At 48.6% G+C, this 20,213-nt stretch overlaps 1 protein-coding gene across 3 annotated transcripts in view; it reads left to right on the top strand.

Annotated features, from left to right (window-relative positions):
- The window catches only part of Map2k5 (mitogen-activated protein kinase kinase 5), a 217,283-nt gene extending 209,535 nt beyond the window's left edge, over positions 1 to 7,748 (top strand). Inside the window, exon 21 of one of the 3 annotated variants that reach the window (XM_051197716.1) lies at positions 7,412 to 7,748. In XM_051197716.1, the coding sequence (XP_051053673.1) occupies positions 7,412 to 7,516 (105 nt within the window). In that variant the 3' untranslated portion in view covers positions 7,517 to 7,748. The remainder of the gene's footprint in view (positions 1 to 7,411) is intronic. The other 2 variants (XM_051197718.1, XM_051197715.1) reach the window with 2 other exon arrangements.
- The last annotated feature ends 12,465 nt before the right edge of the window (positions 7,749 to 20,213 follow it).

Here is a 20,213-nt window from a genome sequence, read left to right as displayed (position 1 = left end):
TGTCAGCCTTTTTGCCAAATACATGAGCTCCTACTGCAGTGAGAGACCCTGTCCCAAAAATAAGTCTTCAAGCCAAGATAATCGGCTTGAGCAGTGCCTTGAAGAACTTGATAAAAACCAAAGGTTCAAATTGTAGTCTAACTTCCAGATTCGTTGTCTAAGGTGAGGTGTTACTTGATAGTGGCATAAGCTGCACAGCAGCTGTAGATCTGGAAGCAAAAGCTGTCTCACTAAATAAAATTAAGCAAAATATTTTATATAAATTGTGAGAGGCAGTATGATCCTTTGCTTTTAAATTAGTAATGAAATTGGATGTCAAATTGTTGAGGTGTTGTTATTTTCTGAGGTCACCAAATAACCATGTGCTAGAGAGGGCTGTGCCTTTGTGGTTCAGTGGGCAGAATGCCTGCGCAGCATTTAGTGAGCCCTGATGTTCATCCCTAGCATAAATAAAACTGAGCATAGGATACATGTCCATCATCCCAGCATAAGGGAAGTAGAGACAGAGGATCAGCAGTTCAGGGGTATCCTTGGCTATGTAGTAAGTATAGAGGCCATCTGGGCTACATAAGACCTGTCTAAAATAAGAGAAGGAAAGAGAATGAAATGCCAAATAAAAAGCCCCAGGGCCCTGAAGCCCAGGCATAGCTCAACCCCAGCACCTTCACAGAGAGCTTGGCTGAATTCAAGTCTCCTGGAAAAGCCGAACACATTGCTTATTACTAAATCGCCCCTTTGCCTTCCTTAACAGTGAGGCGGGCACACTAAAAGCAGCCCTCATAACCAGACAAAGTGTGCCCGCTCTGTCATTCAGCCTGTTCATGGCCAGCTACACTGCCTCTGAACACGCAGCCACAGAAGCACATGGGCTCTACACATTCATTTCCCTTCAGTGTCCCCTTACAAAGCACTGTGACTCAATAATAGAATAGCTAAGTATCACAAGTTCCTCGTGTCCTGGTTTAGAAAATACTGCACAGGGCTTGGTGATCCAAACTTTCAACCAGTTTGCTTCTTTTCTCCTAGACAGACTTTTTTTTTTTTTTTTTTTTTTTTTTTATGGAAAAGGAAATACAATTTTGAATGGAAAATAAAACTGATTCTTTTCATTTCTTTCTATAAGACAGAGTCTCACTACTATGTAGCCCTGGCTGTCCTGGAACTCACTATGTAGACCAGGCTGACCTCAAACTCACAGGGATCTGTGCCTCTGCCTCCCCAGAACAGTGAGTTTTTTTGTTATGTATCACCACACCCAAGAACTGATCATTCTCAATCCTTTGTGTTACATGCAAGGTCTGAGCTTCTTGTTGGCTAGCTTGTCTTAAAGATTCTATCCATTTCTATCCATCTAAGTGTTTCCATGTGGTCTTAGCTTACTGGAGAGAGGGTCCAGACCTCTTCTTTTACATCTTACATCTTGACTCATCTTTACTACACCTCCCAGAGTCCTCCTTGTCTCCTAGTCCCATCTATCTTGCTTCCCTATTGGCCAACAGGGCTTTATTCATTAACCAGTAAGAGAAACATATTTACAGAATGGCATCTCCCATCAAGTGTGTATATGTGTGATGCTGGTTATTTAACCTAGGGCCTTGTGTTTGCCAGGCGAGCCCTCTACCAGTGAGCTGTATTCCCTAGCTTTTGTTTTACTTGAGGCAGAACCTCACTAAGTTAACCAGGCTAGCCAAGAACTCACTCTGTAACCCAGACAAACTTTGAACTTGTGATACCCATGCCTCAGCTTCCCAAATAGCTGGAGTTGTTAGGCCTGTGTTGCCAGACCCGGCCTTAACATAGGCAGCTCAAAACCCCCTATAACTCCACTTCCAGGGGATCAGATGCCCTCTCCTGGACTTCACAGGCATCTGCACTCATGAAACACACATAGCCACACACAGACATACATGTACATACATAATTAAAATTAAATTAATTTTAAGAACTTTAAAGGAATAGCTGGAAAATTTTATTTCAAGACTTAGCCACTGACAGTATGCACTGTTTATATAATCTTGTGTGAACACAGAGTGCAGACAGAGCTGCTCCAGGCTTTAGAACTGATGCTGTGAGACAGTCAGCCTTGGCCACTCCCCACCTCATTGTGTCACTTGGCTGACCATGTGCCTAGGCTTTGATGATGTGCTCACATGACTTTATACTCAGGTACAGTCAAAGTGGCATATCACAGCCCTGAGTGTTTTCAGATAGCCAGTGTACCACACAGCCCATACATTTGAAATCAGCAGTGGTGCACAGATTCAACAAATTGACTGGCTTTGCCTCTAAAACCTACAAACAACATCAAAAGACAAGGTGTTCATTGCTGTACTTTGAATTGAGCAAGGCCAAGCACATGCTGTTTTTATTAGTTGAAAGGGTTTTGTTTATTCGTTTGTTTGTTTTGTTTGAGACATGGTTTGTCTGTGTAACAGTCTGGCTGTTCTGGAACTCACTTTGTAGACTAGCCTAGTCTGGAACTCACTGAAATCCGCCTGCCTCTTCCTCCCGAGTGCTGGGATCAAAGGCATATACTATCACTGCCCAGCATTAGTTGAGTTTTTAAAACATAGATTAGAGTATCCTTTAACAGAATTAGAATGAAACAACATCTCTAGAAGCCAGCATGCCCCACTGTCTGTGGCTCCAGAAAGATGCCCAAAGCCTCCCAACAAGCCTCACAGAACCCTCTCCAGGCACACCAACTTTTATAGGTGCCTGCTTGGCCACTGGACAGCCCTGTCTGTCAGGCTTACAGCAGCTTGTTGGACTCTGCTAATTTGGGGTATGACTGAGACACCTAAGCCAGTTTTACCTGTGTACTGAGGGTCCTGGCTATCCTCTCCCACCTAGTGTTGCTGGTGGAAAAGGATGAGCCCTGCAGAGGAGATCTGGATCAACCTCAGCTGATCACAAGCTTTGTTGGGGGTACTTTGTGGCTAGAGCTGCCCTACCATAGCTGTCAGCCAGATTGGAGTTAGGACCAGATGCTCAGGTGACAAGGACACCTGTAGGAGAGTGTGTGCCACAAGAAGAACAGCAAGAATGTGTTCTGGGGAGAGCAAACTCCACAGAGGGAGTTCAGCTGCCACTAGCCAGTGTTTCTGGAGGCTCCTCTGCCTTGGCCTCCAAGTCTGGACCCAGTTGCTCCGAGAGCCAGAGAAGCTGACATCAGCAGGCAGATGATGTCACTGCAGGCTTTCCTGCAGGCACCACCCCATCCCACACTAAAGAGAAAGAATGGTGTAATCCAAGGGTTGGACTCTGGAGACAGTGAGAAGAAAGGGTTAGCTCTGTGGCCTTAGACAGCTGCCTTAGTCTTCTGTGCCTTGTATCCTCATCTGTAAAATGGGAATGTTAATGTTCAGTGTAGCTACTGTATAAATAATAAATGGTTGGCAGTGCCTGGCACACAAATCTCAATAAGGAGAGTATAAACAGGCTTTAACCCACACTAAAGTCAATGTGTCACTGCCTGAAATGTACAGTAATCTTTAAACAAAAAGTTAAAACTGACTGTGCCCTAAGTCAAAGAATACCAGCAGGCAGGCAAGCGGCATGGAGAGAGTGCCCTGGTCTTAAACCACCCTGCTCTCTCCTTGCCCTGTTCCAGTTTCTGAAGCCTTAGTGGTAGGGGAGTTCTGAAACAGGCTTTCTTCTCTTGGGCCTCGAACCAGCTCCCAAATCATGACACAGAGATGTAATATTAGCTGTGAATGCTTGGCCTTATCTTAGGCTCATTTCTGGCTAGCTTTTTTTTTTTCTTTCTTTGACTTAAATTATCCTGTTTCTCTTCATCTACATTTTACCTTGAGACTTTTTACCTTTCTTTCGTTCTATATGTCCCACTCTGTGCCCGACTGGCTAGCTACTGCCTGGCCCCAGGCATCCCTCTTTCTTTCTCCCTCATTTTCTCCTCTCTCCTCTCCTCTGGAGCCTAATTTCTCCTCCTACTTATTCTCTCTGCCTGCCAGCCTCACTTATCTCTCCTCTGACTAGCTGTTGGTTTTCTTATTAGACCAACAGGTGCCTTAGACAGACAAAGCAACACTCCCTTACATAATTAAACAAATGTAGCATAAAGGAATGTGAGGCATCTTTACACTGTTAAACATATGCAGCATAAATAAATGTAACACATCTTTATATAAACAAATGCAGCATAAACAAATGTAACACATCTTTACATAGTTAAACAAATGCATTATAATAAATAAATGTAACACATCTTTGCCTAGCCAAAGTAATAACTGCACAGCAGAGTTCAAGTTAGCTATATACATATGCAGAATTGCTAGTACCTGTACAGAGTGAAGGCTTGGTAGGTAAGGGTGGATACAGGTTGCACACACACATATATCATTTTCCCATACCACAAGCGTGTGTGGAGTCCTGTTGCAAATCATACATCATACCAGGTCCTGCAGCCCAGGCACAGATTCAATTCAAATGTGGGGAGTTCCTTAGCAACATTACACAGAGAGGGGAAACATGGGGACTCCAAAAGGTAAATTCTTATATGGCAGGAAACTCAGGCAACTAATAGCAGACAGGGAGTTTTCACTCAGCACTAGACTGGGAATCCAGAGGCTGGGTCTCAGGTAGCACTTACCGTCATGGCAGGCAGGCTTGGAGCCCCTGCCCTGCCGTATAACAGCCGCACCTGTGCCTTTCTAAGACTCAGCAGGGTCTGCTGTCTCTCCTGCAGGAAAGTTCTCATTGCAATAGACCAAAATGAGCAGAAAGCAGGGCATCAGCTGAGAGCTGGGACATCAGAGACCAGTAGCAGGCTAGGGTGGGGGGGAGGCCGGTCAGACAGTACAGCTCCTCCTGCTGCTATTTGGAAGGTATCTCTAGTGAATGATGCTAGCCATCTCTGGCTGTTGGCTCATCTTGCTCGCTCCACTGCCCCACTCTTGAATACATCCTACCTCTTCAAGCCCCGATCTCTGCTTTCGTTACATCGTTATCCTCTGTGACGTGTTGCAGAAGACTTAAGCCCCTGCCAGTTCGGTTGTTGCATTTGGCCCTGTAAGAGAACAGGAAATGAGAGCGCCTACTGCCTGGTGAGGAAGCCAGCAAGATGCTGCACAGCTCCTGCCAAGCTCTGCAGACAGGGCTGCTGGCATGCTTCATACATGTGTCTCTCCTGCAATTCACCCCCTTAACTGCCTTTCAGCTACGTGCCTAAAACCAGTCAACATTGACTGGGGACAAAACCTGTTGTCAAGCTCTCTTTCTTGTGAGGTGATATAAGAACCCAGGGGAGGGCACGCCTCATCAGTGGTACACAAGAGATGGAAGTCAGCTCCCAGGCAGGGTCAGGAAAGGGCAGGTGCCTGCACAGAACCAGGAGGCCAGCAACTTGGTGGTCCCTCTACTTCCCAACTCTCACAGGGCAGCCGGGTGATGCTGCCGGCCATGCAGCCGTCAGCCCTTGCTGGACTGAGGAGGGATGCTTCCACTCCCCTCCTGCGGTTCCACTCTGCCTGTTCTCAGACAGATGATAACCGTGATGGAGCATATGGCCCCAAAGTCACCCGGCATTCTGGGAAAGTGACACTGTGTTACCCTGGGCTTGGGGGGGAGGGGCCCATCCTCCTGAGCACAGCTTCTGTCTTTGTTCTTCAGAAGGGTACAAGGTCGCCTCTCCCAAGTCCAGAAAAGAACATGCACGGGAATTCAAGAAGGATGTCCTCTATCTAGGAAGCCATCACGAAAGCAGGCAGAGGCTGGGCAGGAAAGCATATGGAAGCCAAAATGGAGGGTCTCTCATCTCACCCCACCCAAGCATGTGCCACCCACAGTCCCCCACCAGCCTGGCTTCTTTCTTGGGGTCCTATAGTCATGTCTGAAAACCCCCCACAGTGTTCCTTGAGAAATAACAGGGTACCCAGCTAGGTTTTAGGCATAGCTCTGAGTCCTCAACACAAGCTCCAAAGACCGTTCCTTCCCCCCCACCCCCCATCAGCCAGTTTGGAGAGGCCTGGGTAGTGTTTATTTCTTCCCATTCCCCAAGCTCCACCTGCTCCTCTGCAGATCCTGGTAGATGCTGGGGGCCACGACACTGTAGACCCACATAGCCATGGGGCAGAAGATGTGTTGAGATGTTGCTGGCACTAAGGTGCCTAGCACATTCCCAGGACCACACACAGGTACACTGGAAAAGTAGCTCAAAGCCTTATGAATCAACAGAGACAGTCAGAGAGAGGCTCAGAAAAGCCAGGGTGCAAGAAAGAGGCAGCTGGAAGGGAAAAGAAGCAGGGGCTTGAGGGTGAGCATCAGGGCCCCTCATCTCCCTGCTCACTTACTATAACTTCCCAGCGCCTGTTTTCCAGGGAGGCTACAAAGCTTCTGCTGAAGGTCTTTGGTCAAGGAAGCTACTTGGTGAATGGGATAGTGCTTTCCAGTCTCGTCCCCAATGTGGCTCTCACAGCCCTGTGGCTTGTCCTCCCTGGAAGCCCCCAGACAGCCTGAGATTGGGGACGTTGATCTTAGTGTATCAGAACAGAGGGGAGGATGCCAGCTAAATATAGCCTGGCCTGGCTATGGGCTTAAGTAGGTTAGAACAGGAGAAGGAGCACATGGAAACAAAGCTGGGCCCTCTGAAGTGCAGCCCTCTGCCTTGAACCACCACGGCCACTCCTCAGCCCTCCTCTTGCCAGCCACCTCCCCCTGGAGCTTGCTGTCTGCAGACTGAGTCACTTACAGGGGTGGGGCAGGAGACAAAGGAGGAAACTAATAGGGATTGACAACACCTCTGACAAGATGATCCTTTGCTCTCTGGGCAGCAACTGGACCGGAAAGCTGGCCGCCCAGGGGCCAGGCCTTGGCCTAGTGGCTCTGGCATGAAACTGAGCTGGGAAAGGAGCAGTCAGACAGACTGTGCCTTTAAGCTTCCTAGGGCAGGTCTCAGATGCTTGGCTTCCTCTGTGTAGATCAGAGGACAGCTTCCCGACTCAGTTCTCCACTAACACCATGTGGGTCCCAGAGATCAAGGAGTCTTCCAGGCTGCCATCAAGCACTGCTACCTGCTGAGACATCTCAAGATTCTAGTCTGCTTTTCCTACCATGAAGGGTTACTGAAAAGAAAGAAATCAGGTCCAGGCTAGAACACACCTTGGAATACGTACTAAGATGCCTAGATGTCTTTTTGTTTGATCTGTTTGTTCCTCTATCTTTTTATAACAAGACCTAGCTGTGGATGATCTTCAACTTCTGACCCTCTTACCTCTGCCTCTCAGGTTCTGGGTTTACAGCCACATACCAACATACCTGGTTTATATGGTGCTTGAGATCAAACCCAGGGCTTTGCATTAATCTAGGCAAGTACTCTATCAGCTGAGCTACATCCTCAGCACCAGGCACCTAGCTTGGAGACTGCTGTCACACCTACTGTTCTAACCCACAGGGCCATCCGTTCATCATGCAGTTCAATGATGGAAACTCCACTGTGGTGTCCATGTGGGTGTGCAGAGCACTAGAGGAGAGGCGGAGCCAGCAGGGCCCCCCATGAGGCCTCAGCAGGACACTGACTACCCAGGACCAGTCACCAAGGACACAACAAGCCATGACCCCTCTCCATCTGCTGCCTGATTGGGAAGAGCTGCCCTGGGCCCAGCCTCCTGCTTTCACCTCCTACCCTACCTAGGGAGCCCTCGATCGAGAGAGAGCCTCTGCTGAACCCTGAATCTGGGGGTTAGAGGGTGGTAATGAATGTGGCAGGTGGAGATGGTACAGAGGGTGTGGGGGGAGGGTGATGCAGTTTTGAGAATGGTACCTTCCCTGCTGTTCATTGTAAAGGGTCAGGCCCCATTGGCAGCACTGGTGAGAGTAAAAGTGTTATTGTTATTGCTTTGGAATGGGTTTGTTTTGACAAGTCTGTCATACACATCCCCATTTGTCAGGGACACCTGCAAGGTCCTGTGCATTTCCTGTGTTGAGGCGCATGCCCCAACTCAGTTGTCACATGAGAAATCAGTGCTCAGAGGTGCCTGCACCAAGTCCCACAGCAAGGTGTACTGAGGCCAGGTCCAGACCCAAGCTTTGGGTTATAATGTAGTCCTCTCCTGGTCTGGAGCGGGCCACAGGCCCAGCAGCAAAGCAACACCAACACTGGTGTGGCCAGGGGCCAGGGGGAGGAAACTGGACACCAAGAGTGAGGTGCAAGAATTTAGAGGCCTTCAGAACCCTTCCTCACACCAGCCACCAGTCCCTCTCACTGCCTGTGACCACTTGAGGGAATCCTGCAGCCACCTAGAGGAAGTGTGGCTGTACCCCTTATGCAGAGGATTCAAGGAAGCCCTGAGAAGCCAGTTGCCACCTGGTCTAAGAGACAACCCCGCTTGCCGAGACACAAACTCCAATCCCATCCATGGCCTTCTGTGCACTGCTGTGTCCTTTCAGTGACAGTGCCCAAGGAGTGTGCAGCGGGAGCTAGGCTTAGTGGTCCACTCTCTCATGCCTCCTGTCCTCTACTCCATCCATGTCTGAGGGCTTTTTCTCTCCTTTTGGTAATGCCTGGGATGGGGGGATAGTCAGCATGCCTCTTACCTACCAAGCTCCAATCCCACCTCTGCTGAAGGCAGCCCTTCATAGCAGCTAACACCATGCAGAGTTGATCCTGACCTTCAAAGTTTCTCAAGCCACTTAGAGCAAGCCAAAGGGCAGGCATATGCCTGCAACGTTCAGGAGCTAGAGGTAGGAGGATCAGGAATTCACAGTCATTCTCTGTTTAAAATCAGCCTGGGCCATAAGAGACTATATCTCAAACAAACAAACAAAAAAACAAGGGAAGGGAGTGGATGGAAAGGTGGCTCAGCGAATGAAGCGCTGGCCTCCCAGCATGAGGACCAGAGTCTGGACCCCCGGAACCCATATAAAAGCAAGGTAAGTGTAGCAGCCTGCCTGTAATCCCAGGCCTCAAGGAATAGGATCCCCTGATCAAGCTGGCTAACTGGACTGGCCCGATCGGTAGGACCATCAAGACATCCTGCCTTGGTAAATAAAGTGAATTGCTATCAGAGAAGATACCTGATGCCGACTTCTGACCTCCAAATGCACATGCACACACAGGCATGACCCACATACGGGTAACGAGCATGTGTGCATGCACACCACAGGTATACAAGGATAAGGGAGAATGGGAGGGGGAGAAGCCACAGATGCACACATGCCTGTGACGTCATCCGTGACTCCAATTCCTGTTGCCTCCAGTTTTGTTTCTTTTGCAGCCACCTCAGGTCCAAAGCAAAAGCCACTAAGTGTTCACACTCCCACACTCCCTCCATTACATGGAGCTGGAGCTGGGAAGACTACATCTCCCAGAAAACCCCTGTTTAATAGGGAGCTGTGTGATTGATTAGGTCTTCTCAATAATGGGAAGATGGCCAAGAAACTTCAGCTTCAGGCCCTACCCATCTCCATCCTCCTGACAAAGGAAAACAGACAACTACAAAAGGGTGGGGGAGAGTTTGAAGAGTGGTGGGAGGACCCTGAGCCTCAAATTCAGTGCAATGAATATTAAATGAGCTGGGCTTAGACATCTGTTCGGGCTTTCATGTTACTATCAGTATGTGACAACTCCTGCAGACCTTTGTTTGGCCTGCCTGGTAATCTCTCTCACCATTGTCTACATATGACCCATTTCACCTTACAGGTCTTCACGCAGACGGCTTCCCAGAAAGACTTACTACCCACACCACTGAAACACACAGGACATATCAAGAGATCCTGTCTTGGTAGATAAAATGGGAAGGGGCTGAGGAAGACACCTGGTGTCAACTTCTGTCCTCCAAGTGCACGTGCTCCCAGGACTTGGTACCCCTTCTTGGCAACCATGATAAACCCATTGTTTACTTACACCTTCCCATTCTCCATTAAAATGGAAGTTTCACCAGCCAGAGGCTCTGGCCTGCTTTCCACAGACCTAGAAAAACAACCTTAGCTGAGGAGGCTCCTGATAAACATTGTTGGCCAAATGACCACCATGGTGGAATTGTCACTCACAACCAGTGCCCTGTCCAGTGCTCCATGGATGGGACCTTGAGCGAGGCTTTATTGCCCTTCCAGGGAGAGGCTGTATGATTTTAGTGATACTTCAGCGTGCCAGCCTACAGCTGGCCCAGACCTCAGGGTTCATCTCACCAAGCTCCTGCCATCACTCGGGGCCTGATGCAGCCATAGAATTTAGTGAGACCCGAGCCTTAAAGACCATGCACCCTAGGACCAGTGCCCAGGACAAGTTCTGCGAACAATGTGTAAGGTAGCTTTCCTAATGAGAGGAGCTCTGTAAGAGAGGCATCTTGATCCTGACCACCCCAAAACCAGAACTAGCTAGCAATCAGCCTTGTTCTTACAAGATGCATCAGCAACCATTGTCCCCCAATCCCAGTTCAGCAGAAGTGAGTGGGGGCTATTATTGGTTTTGTTGTTGACAGTTGGTGGTAGAGGGTTGAATAGGGTTTCATATAGTCCATATTGGCCTCCAAATCAACATGTAGCTAAAGATGACCTCGAACTTCTGCCTCTAAACTGGGAATACATCCAGAATGTTGAGAATTACTACATGTACCATCATACCCATTTTTCTATAGTGTTGGGAATTGAACCCAGAGCCTCAGGCATGCTAGGCAAGCAAACACTCTACAAAATGAGCTATATCTGTCTTCCATCTCAGCAGAAGTGTGGGGAGAGAGTAGTCGTTGCAAACCAGGTTGTGTTCTTTGAACTCAGTATGTTAATTTCCTCCACACTCCCTGAGAGAGACAGTGGTGTTACTCTTCTGCCCATTTCACAGATGGAGAAGCAAAACCATGGAAGCAAAATGACTTGCCCAAGGTCACCAACAAGTAAATAGAAAATTACTGTCTGGCACTCACTCTTAGCTAGGGTTCCAAACCGAGCTCCAGCACATGTACCTCACATGCCAAAACAAAGGCCCCTAAACTGTGAAGTGCAAAGACAGTGTGCTCTTATGAGCCTGGGATCTCGGTGGAGCCTGGGGTCTGCTCTTTGAGCAGCTCATCAAGAATGTCGTGTTGTGACTCCCATGGCAACATGAAGAGGTACCACCTCTGAGCCAGACTCAGAGACCAGCCTCACACAGACCCTCTGGCCTTCAGTTTCCGTTTGTCGTGAAGTGGTGGGGCTTTTGAGTCTTGGCAGTCTTCTCAGGCCTCCTGAACAAGTTCTTCTGGCTTGAACCATGGTCCCCTGTGGGCATCCCCAGCCCAGAATAATAACAAGCGCCCACCTGCACGCACCCATCTATATGCACATACCTGCATACGCCCATCCACAGACACATGCCTGCATGCACCCTCACTCACACACACACACACACACACACACAGAGAGAGAGAGAGAGAGAGAGAGAGAGAGAGAGAGTTCAGTTTGGGGACTCACAGGGCCCTTAACCTCAGAGTTCATGACCATATGCTATTGTGCAGCCCCTAACATACAAGTTGGAGTGGGGAAGAAGGTCAGGGAAGGAGGTTGTGAGGAGAAAGAACAAAGACCCCGTCCCAAGGACTAAGTAATGGGAACGGGAGCGCTGTGAACTCACAGCAGCTTACACAGGGCCCTGATTTCATTCTTTGGGTCAGGTTGGCCCCTGAGACTGGTCCTGGACCAAGTCCACATTGAGGGAATCAGAGAGTTTCAGTCCATGCAGCTAGAAAATAACATCCAAAGGTGGGGGGCCATGCAGGAGGGTGACAGAGGCCAGTGTCAGGGCCAGGCACTGTGGCAGAGAATGATTGCTGTGATGGTGGGATAAGGGAGGCCTGGCAAGCAGAAGCAGCCAACATCTTAGGATGCAGGCCCTAAGTAATCCTCGTGGGTGAGTGCCTAAGTACTAGAGTGTAGGATAGGGGACAAAACCAGTGCCTTCCTTGGCATTACTGGGCTGCAGAGGCACTGACTTTATCAGCCCTGCCTTGGCAAATATTACATCTTTGCTATACTAGGGAAGCTTGCAAACCGGCAGGCTGGCAGGAGAAGTTGGGGACTGGCAAGGGATAAAGCCACTTGGGAAGGCCAAGCGAGGTCCCGCAGATGACCTGGGCCATCACAAAGCACGGAGGGCATTGAAGATGTGGAAGCCAGCAGAGCCAAGCCCCATAATGACAAATTTTCTGCTGAACAACTACAAATATTCACTGTGACTTTGGACACAGTCTGGAAAAGACTTTGTTTCCTCCCTTGGCGGGATCATTTGTCTTGTTTTGAAGCCCCAAGATTGCAAGCGGGAACTTAGAGACTAAAGTTTGTCTTAATTGCAGCCGTGTCACCACCTCTCTGGCAGATAACAGCACAATGAAGGAGTCGATGGGACTGAGCCCTCCAGGTCCTTCTTCTAAAGTGAGACAAATGTTCCTGCTTTGAGCCCAACAGTCCATCGGCAGCTCTGTCATTTATTTATCTCCCTAACAGCTTGCATTAACTTGCAGGGGATAAAAAGTCTCTCCTGCCCGCAGACTTGGTTAAAGGCGGCCAGTCTCACTGTGTTGCTGGGTCCTCCTAGGAGTTCATTCTCTCTGTCCTCCCCCTCCCCCGACTTCTGGGGGAATGGGGACATCAAGAGCAATGGCCCACATGTGGAAAAGAGAGGTAGCAGGTGAAAATGTTCTGAGAAAGGGTCTGGGGAGATACTCAGAAGGTAATACTTGCTGTACACACATGAGGACCTGGGCTAGGATCTCAGCACCCATGTAAAAGCCAAGTGTGGCTGTAACCCCAGCACCATGGGGTCACCAGGCAGACACGGGGTCATTACAGCTTGCTGGTCAGCAATTCTGGCTGACTGGAAAATGGGGAATTTCAGATCCAGTGAAAAATCTTCCTCAAGGACATCTGATGTCTTCTTGCCTCCTCACACACATAGGAATATGTCACCTACACAAACATAATCACACACATCTCAAACACATGCACTGTGTGTACAAAGCAAAGTTCTGAGAAAGAGGACAAATCCTATCGGTCTTCTACTGTGGGCTGAGCATGGCAAACCACCTTCATCCTGGTCCGATTTGGTCCTTCTGGCTCCCTGAAAGGGCCTGGGACAACACCTCCACCTCCCTATTCCTCCCATGAGACTAATGCTAACATTCCCTGACTGGGCCAAGCCCTTGCTGCCTTGAGCTGCTATCAGCCTGGGACAGCTTAGCTTCCCTGTCTTCATCCTCCAGTCCCTGCTACAGTGCTGTTCCTCGGGAGGCCTCTCCCTGCTAATCACAGTGTTTTATGCTTAGCTGTTTTCTCACACCAGCTGCCTAAGGAGAAGCTGGGAAGAGTCACAAGCTGGAGAAACTGAGGTTAGACGCAGGTTGGCAAGGCAGCTAGGGCTGCAGAGCCTTTGTGCCCTCGCCTCCAGCCTCCCCAGAGGCACTGCATGTGTGGTCCCCAGCATGGCAGGACTGTGGCTGCTCTTCTCCCTGGATATCGATATCGGATCGGTCTGCAGATTTCAAAGGTAACGGGATGAACAGGTAGTACTTCTATAACAAAATGTTTTGGGTATTGCTTTGTTTCCTTTTCTAGTTTCTTCTTTTTATCCCTTTTTTCTTCCCCCCTCATATATTACATCCTGACCTCCTTTCCCCCCACCCTCTAGTTTTCCTAATCCTCCCCTACACTTCCCCTCTCCCCAAAATCCACTCCTCCTCTGTTTCTTTTCCAAAAAAAAAAGAAAAAAAGAGCAGACCCGACAGGGTTATCAGCAGAATGTGGTACAAAAAGACTGGGCACAAACCCTCAAATCAAGGCTGGATGAGGCAACCCACTGGGATGAAAAGGGTTCCAAAGCAGGCGAAAGAGTCAGAGGTACCCCACTCCTACTGTTAGGAGTCCCGACAGAACACCAAGCTATACAACCATACTGTGTGGCCTTCTGAAAGATGGTATTGCTATGCAGCCCCAGCTGGCCTTTAGCTTATAGCAGTCTTCCTGCCTCTACCTCCAGACTGTTAAAAATACAGGCGTGATTCCATTTTTAAACCATTTTAATCCCCCTGGCCAGATCACATGGGAGAGGCAGATTCCAGACAGAGCCTTCTTCTGTCCCAAAGTGTCCATGTAGGCAGTAATGGAACAGAGCTCTGAAGGGAAGGGACTTGAAGCCATGCAGCCCTGGGTTCCAGTCTTGTTTCTCCATTGACTTCCTGTGTGACCCTGGGCAGAATGCCTAACCTCTCTGGGCCTCAATTTCCCTATCGGTACCATGAAATCATGCTAGTCTTTGGAGGTCATTGTCCAACCATCCCTGCCACACATTGTGACATTCATAAACAGACTTGTAAAGAGCCAGTTTCCCCAGCTTCCTCTTGCTGGGTGACCCTATGCCTACATACACAGACTCACACAACCCATCCATATGACAGCCTCCATAGCTCTCATCTTCCCTAGGAGAGGGGGAGCTACCCCCACAAGGACCTTTCCTGCAGGTGCTCAGGGGCTGATATTATCTGAGCTTCCCTTCACTCCTCCCCACCACTGAAAACCTGCTCCCCTCTTCTGCAGTGTGATGTCTGAATGGGCCTCCATTGCCATTCTCCTGTGTCAGTGTGACTGAGGGGGAGAGGAGAAGCTGCTGCTCTAAGATGGAGCTACACTCTTGATGGCCTTCACTCCAGTAATGGAATCCAAGCACCTCAGTCACCCCATATCTAAATCCCATGTCCCAGCTGGAGCTGCCCAGTTGCTCGCTGGAAATCCCAGCAAGGCTGGTCTATCTCTCTTGGGAAGGGAATGTAGTCCTTTCTACAGGCTAGAAAAGCCAAAAGACAACTGAGAGTGATCTAATCACATGCAGAAAAAAATGAGTTTGGACCCCAATCTCACATCACACACCAAAACTAACTCAAGATGGGTGGGAAGTAGGACCAAGATAAGGGAAGCCATAAACCTCTGTCCCCACACTGGGGGGCAGGGGCGGGCAGATCTGTGAGTTTGAGGCCAGCCTGGTCTACAGAGTGAGCGCTAAGACAGCCAGAGGTACTTAGAGAGATTCTGGCAGAGAAAGAAAGAGGGGGGAGAGAGGGAGGGAGGTAGGGAGGGTGGGAGGGAAGGAGGGAGAAAAGGAAAAACAAAAAAGAAAGTAGGAGTAACTCCTGTGGCAAAGATATTTTAAGATTTATTTCATTTTTAATTCCATGTGTGTGTCTGTTTGCAGGTATGTTCATGTGAGTGAGGGTGCCTGTGAAGGCCAGAACAGGGTTTTGGATCCCCTGGAGCTGGAGTTACAGATGGTTGTGAGACACCATGTGAATGCTGAGAACTGAACTCAGATCCTCTGCAAGAATCATAAGAGCTCTTAGCCAATGGGCCATCTCTCCAGCCCTTAAAGCCCTCTTAGATATGATGCCAAATGTAAAAATAAAAAATCAAAATTTTAAATGTTCCTATTCCATGGAATGCCATTAGAAGAGGCCCGGTGGGTCTCTGGTACCACAAAGCAAAAGTAAGAGGAGAGGAATAGAGTGTGTGGAAAAGCCAAGTCACATAGTGAGAAGTGACTGCCACTCACACAGCTGACAAAGGACCTATGTACAGAGAGCCTGGAGAACTCTTACAGCCAAGGAAGGTGATATAGCTCATCTGGTAAAAGAGTTTGCTGCCAAGCCCAACAACCCCGAGTTCAGTTCTCCAGAACCCAGAAGATGGAAGGAGAGATCTGACCCCCAAAAGTTGTTCTCTCACCTCCACAGCACATTAGCACACACACACACACACACACACACAACACCACCTCTAAATACATAGATGTAAAAAGGCCTGCTGTGTCACCAAGAAGGAAGAAGCTCACCCATGCAGAGATAGCTCTGCTCTGCCAGGAATGCCTCCGTCAGGAACACTAATGTCATGATTTCTGCAGAGCTCCCTGGGTTATTTGTACTGGACACTTAAGTGTCCAGCTGGATAATGCTGTATATGCATCTGCTACTTGGTGTTCCTTTTTTTGCTTGCTACATACTTAATAAACTCACTCATTCAAAACCAAAAGTATGGCTATCATAGATCATTCTCCTGACAGAACAGACACTGTCTAAAAATATAAAGAACTTTTTGAGGTTCCTTAAAAAGCAAATCATAAAGTCTCAAGACCCCACAAGTCAACACCTAGGTATATCCTCAAGAGAAATTAAGACATGAGCCACACACAAGCTTACACACCAATGTCCATAGCAGCATCACTCAGTAAAGCCCCAAAATAAAAACAATCCAAATAACCACCAAAATAAGCAAAATGTGAGATCCATATAGTGGAAGAGTGTTTGACAATGAAAATGAATAGAGATCTGACAGTCATCTCGGTGAGTAAATGTGCTTGCCTACAGGTCTGATGATCAGAGTTCAATCCTGACTCTCACCATAGAAAGATAAAATCATCTCCCACAATTTGTTCCCTGATCTCCATGAGTGCATCATGGTGGACACAGATGAATGTATATACAATGAATGAATGAATGTAAAGTAAAAGAAAAGTTTTAAGGAATGAAATTCTGATGAACACTATAAGATAAACTTGAAAACACCATGTTAAGCACAAGAAGCCGGTCATGAAAGGGCCTCACACTGTCTTATTGGCTCCATCTACACAAAATATCCACCACAAGCACACCTACAGAGACAGAAAGAAGACTAGAGTTTGTCTGGGTCTGAAGAGTAACAGCTGAAAGGCATGAGACTTCTCTTTAGGGTGATGGGAATACCTTAAGGTAAATGGTGGTCACAGTTTCACAGTGCTGTGAGATGTGAAAGCTTGACCTGTTTGCTTTAAATCATATATGTATGTGAGTGGAATATTGACTTTGCTTCTCTGGGGTCAGTGAGCCCATGTTGAACTATTGGCCTACAATCCCAAACATCCCTCCAACTGCTGTAACATCTGCTGGTCTGCCCAGCATCTGGGCATAGAGTTCCTTGACCTGTTCCAGAAAGGCAGACTGAACTCCAAAGACAGTCCTCCTGAAGGAAGAAGGAGAAAGGGGGGGCTCAAATACGCTGAGGAAACACTTTTGAGGTATACTTACATGGGGTGGGAACTAGGGAAGAACTCTAAAATTTAGAAAGTACCTACCAATTTTGCATCCTAGGCACCTCCCTGGAGGCCCCATACCTGGCTATGTGTCACACACCCAGCGTCTTACTCAGTCTTTATGACATCTCTTCAAGTTCAGCAGTGTTTTAGTTACTGCTCTACTGCTGTGAAGAGACATCATGACCAAGACAACTTCTGAAAAAAAGCATTTAATTGAGGGCTTGCTTACCATTAGGGAGTGGGGCAGCAGGCTGGCAGGAGAGCTTATATCTGATCCACAAGCAGAAGCCAAAAAGAGAGGGAGACTGGCCTGGCATGGACTTTTGAAACCTCAAGGTCCACCCCTAGTGACACACCTCCTCCAACAAGGCCACGCCTCCTAATCCTTCTAAAACAGACTACTAATTGGGAACCAAACATTCACATATGAGCCTATGGGAGCCACTTTCATTCAGACCAGCACAGACAGTAACACACCAGGTCTTTTGTTTGTTTGGTTTTGTGGGAAATGGCCTAGAATTTACTTTGTAGTGCAGGCTGACCTTGAACTCTTGGCACAGCCTCCCAAATACTGGGATTATCGGCATCCACTACCACTCCCAGCCCAGAACAGATCTTGCTGGCTCTAGAGTCTGTTCTTCCTGCAGCTTCCTTAGGAGAATAAATTGAGTCACCCCTGGGAAAAGTGTCCTGTGCAACCACCAGAGTTCTGCAAGCCGTTAGGTGTCAGGCATTGCCTGAGTCCATGTGGAAGATGGGAATCCCAAGACTCTTAAACAGCACCTGGGAGGACAGAACTTTGGTATCACATTGGACATTAGACTCCTTATAGCCCTCACTATCAAATGCTGTTTATTCAAACATGGTGAGTAGCCACTATGTTTCACTCTAGTGTGAGAGACAGAAAACACAAGTAAGTGATCATAAACCAAAGATGAAAACAGAACAGCCAGCAGCAGCAGCAGCAGTCAGGTTTAGAGGAGATTCTGTCACATAGGGAGAAGTTAAAGCCACCTGCTTTTTGGGCAGGAGCCTCTGGGTCATGCTAATGTTTTTTTCTGGTGTGTTTTCTTACATCGGAGTAAACTTCTAAGTACAAAGAATAGAGTCTTCCAAACCAAAGGAGAAGCTGGAGCAGCCTGGATGGGAACTCCTCTCCCAGGCTGCCAGCTGGACTATAGGTTGGAACCCAACCCAGAGTCCCAAGGAAAGGGAGAGCCCCTTGGGAAAAGTGCAGGCTAGCCGGCTGCTCCTGCACTCCTTCCATTAGGTCTCACTAGAGGCCTCCCAGCTTGCTGCCTGCTGGGGCAAAGGAGGCCATCTAGTTTTCCTTTCTTCCTCCCCCTAGCCTAGGTTGCATCTCTAAGTGCAGGAGGAACCTTGGGACAAAAACCTCCAGACCATTTCCCAGGCCTCCAGTCTCTGCCCCTCTCTCCCCAAGCTTAAGCATTCTACTTATAATAAGCTTGCTACTTGTAAACAAATCACCCTTCCCCCCAGGTCAGAATCCCATCTGAAAACTGCTCACAGATGGGGTGTCTGGGAGGAGTCCCCAAGAGCCTTACACTGGCCAGTGCCCACCAACCAGAGACAAAGTCAGGTGTGTGGCCCTCCTGTAAAGATCAATGGAAGAATCTACCAGGGACCCGTGTCTCTTCCCGACAGTCTACTGCTCTCTCCCCTGTTCCCAACGAGAACCTGGAGCCTGAGAAGAGACTGTCTTGTGGCCTCAGTGACACCAAGAATGAGGTGGGCCATGAGCTTCTCTGTGGCTTCCTCCTCTGCCTGATGCTTCACTCTAGTAGGGGTCCAGCAGGCCCCGCCCAGGCGCCTTCTCTTTCTGGGGCCAAGGCTGCAGAACTAAGCTGGGCTGTTTTTGGCCATTGGACTAATATCCAGATATTAAGTAAACAATAAATTAACAAAACTACAAGAAAATTCTACAGCCCTTTGCATTTGGCAATCATTGAGTGTTAATTAGAAATTCATTACAATTAAAACCCTGCCTAAACAGGGCCTGCGCGCCTTAATTACATCTGATTTTTAATTCAGAATACGTGTTTACACAGAAAGCGCTACGTACCCCATGATTATCCCCAATCCTCTTTATACTGTACTAATTATGTAAATTAAACCTAATTAACTGACGAAAACTGCCGTTAATTCAACTGGTAAAAGATATGTGCTTGAGACGGAGGCACGTCAGCACAGCCCTGCCCTAGCCAGAATCCGAATGGGCGCTAGAGGCTGGGGGCCCATGTGGACCCGACGCCGGAAATAGGGGACAGCGCGGAACTGACGAGGACTGAGGAGTGCACAGCCAAGAGCGGATAAAAGAAACAAAACCCCAATAAGAACTGGAGAGAGATGGGCCAAGGGCAGCAACTCAGTGAAATGTCCCCTGCTCTCCGGGTAGGGCCACAGGACCCAGAGCCGCCACTGGCAGGGGGGAGGTGGGGGTGTCACATACCGCATCTGAACCTGAGTTTCAGTGCCAGCTCTGTCCACCCATTGGCCTTCTGAACTTGAGCAGATGACCTGGGCTTATTAGGCTTCTTTGCTCCATACCCAGGCTGAGTTTGCACATTTCTCCCCGTCCCTTCACCCAGCCAGACCCCCTCTGCAGAGTGTCAGACAGGGCATGCTGGGTGTAGCTCAGCCTGCCCGACTGTCTTACTGACTGAGGAACCTTGGCTCTGTTGGCTTCCAGTGCCTGACTCTTTTCCTGTGAAATGGGAATAAATGATCCGATGGTGGCTGCTGTGAGAACAGGCTCACAAATCTTAAAATGTGGATGGCTGTAGTAGTGTCCCTATGGAACTCGACTCGAGCTCGGATCCCCAGACAAGTTCTCCAGAGACCAACCCCAAGTAATGGCGATCCCCAGCTTTTCCACCGGCTTATTGGAAGCTGCCAAGATGAAGACAAGGACGGGGCTGGGAGCTGTCCCTAGCTTGGTGCTGAACAGGGAGTAGACGCGACACTGGTAGTCCGCTAGTGCAGTAGCCTAGGTTAGGACCCTTTGTATGAGAGGTCCCCAGGGGCTCTGCCTCCTAGCTGCCAGGCTCACTCTAAGCCAGTCCCGGAGGCGTTATTAGCCCTGGCAGTACAATAAAGGCAAAACAGACAGGCCCCCTCAGGAGGGGGACTTTTTGTCCTCCCCTTCCTACTC

Source organism: Phodopus roborovskii, unplaced genomic scaffold, assembly GCF_943737965.1.
Source record: "Phodopus roborovskii unplaced genomic scaffold, PHOROB, whole genome shotgun sequence".
NCBI classification, from domain to species: Eukaryota; Metazoa; Chordata; class Mammalia; order Rodentia; family Cricetidae; genus Phodopus; species Phodopus roborovskii.
This window is presented reverse-complemented; position numbering and strand designations above follow the sequence as displayed.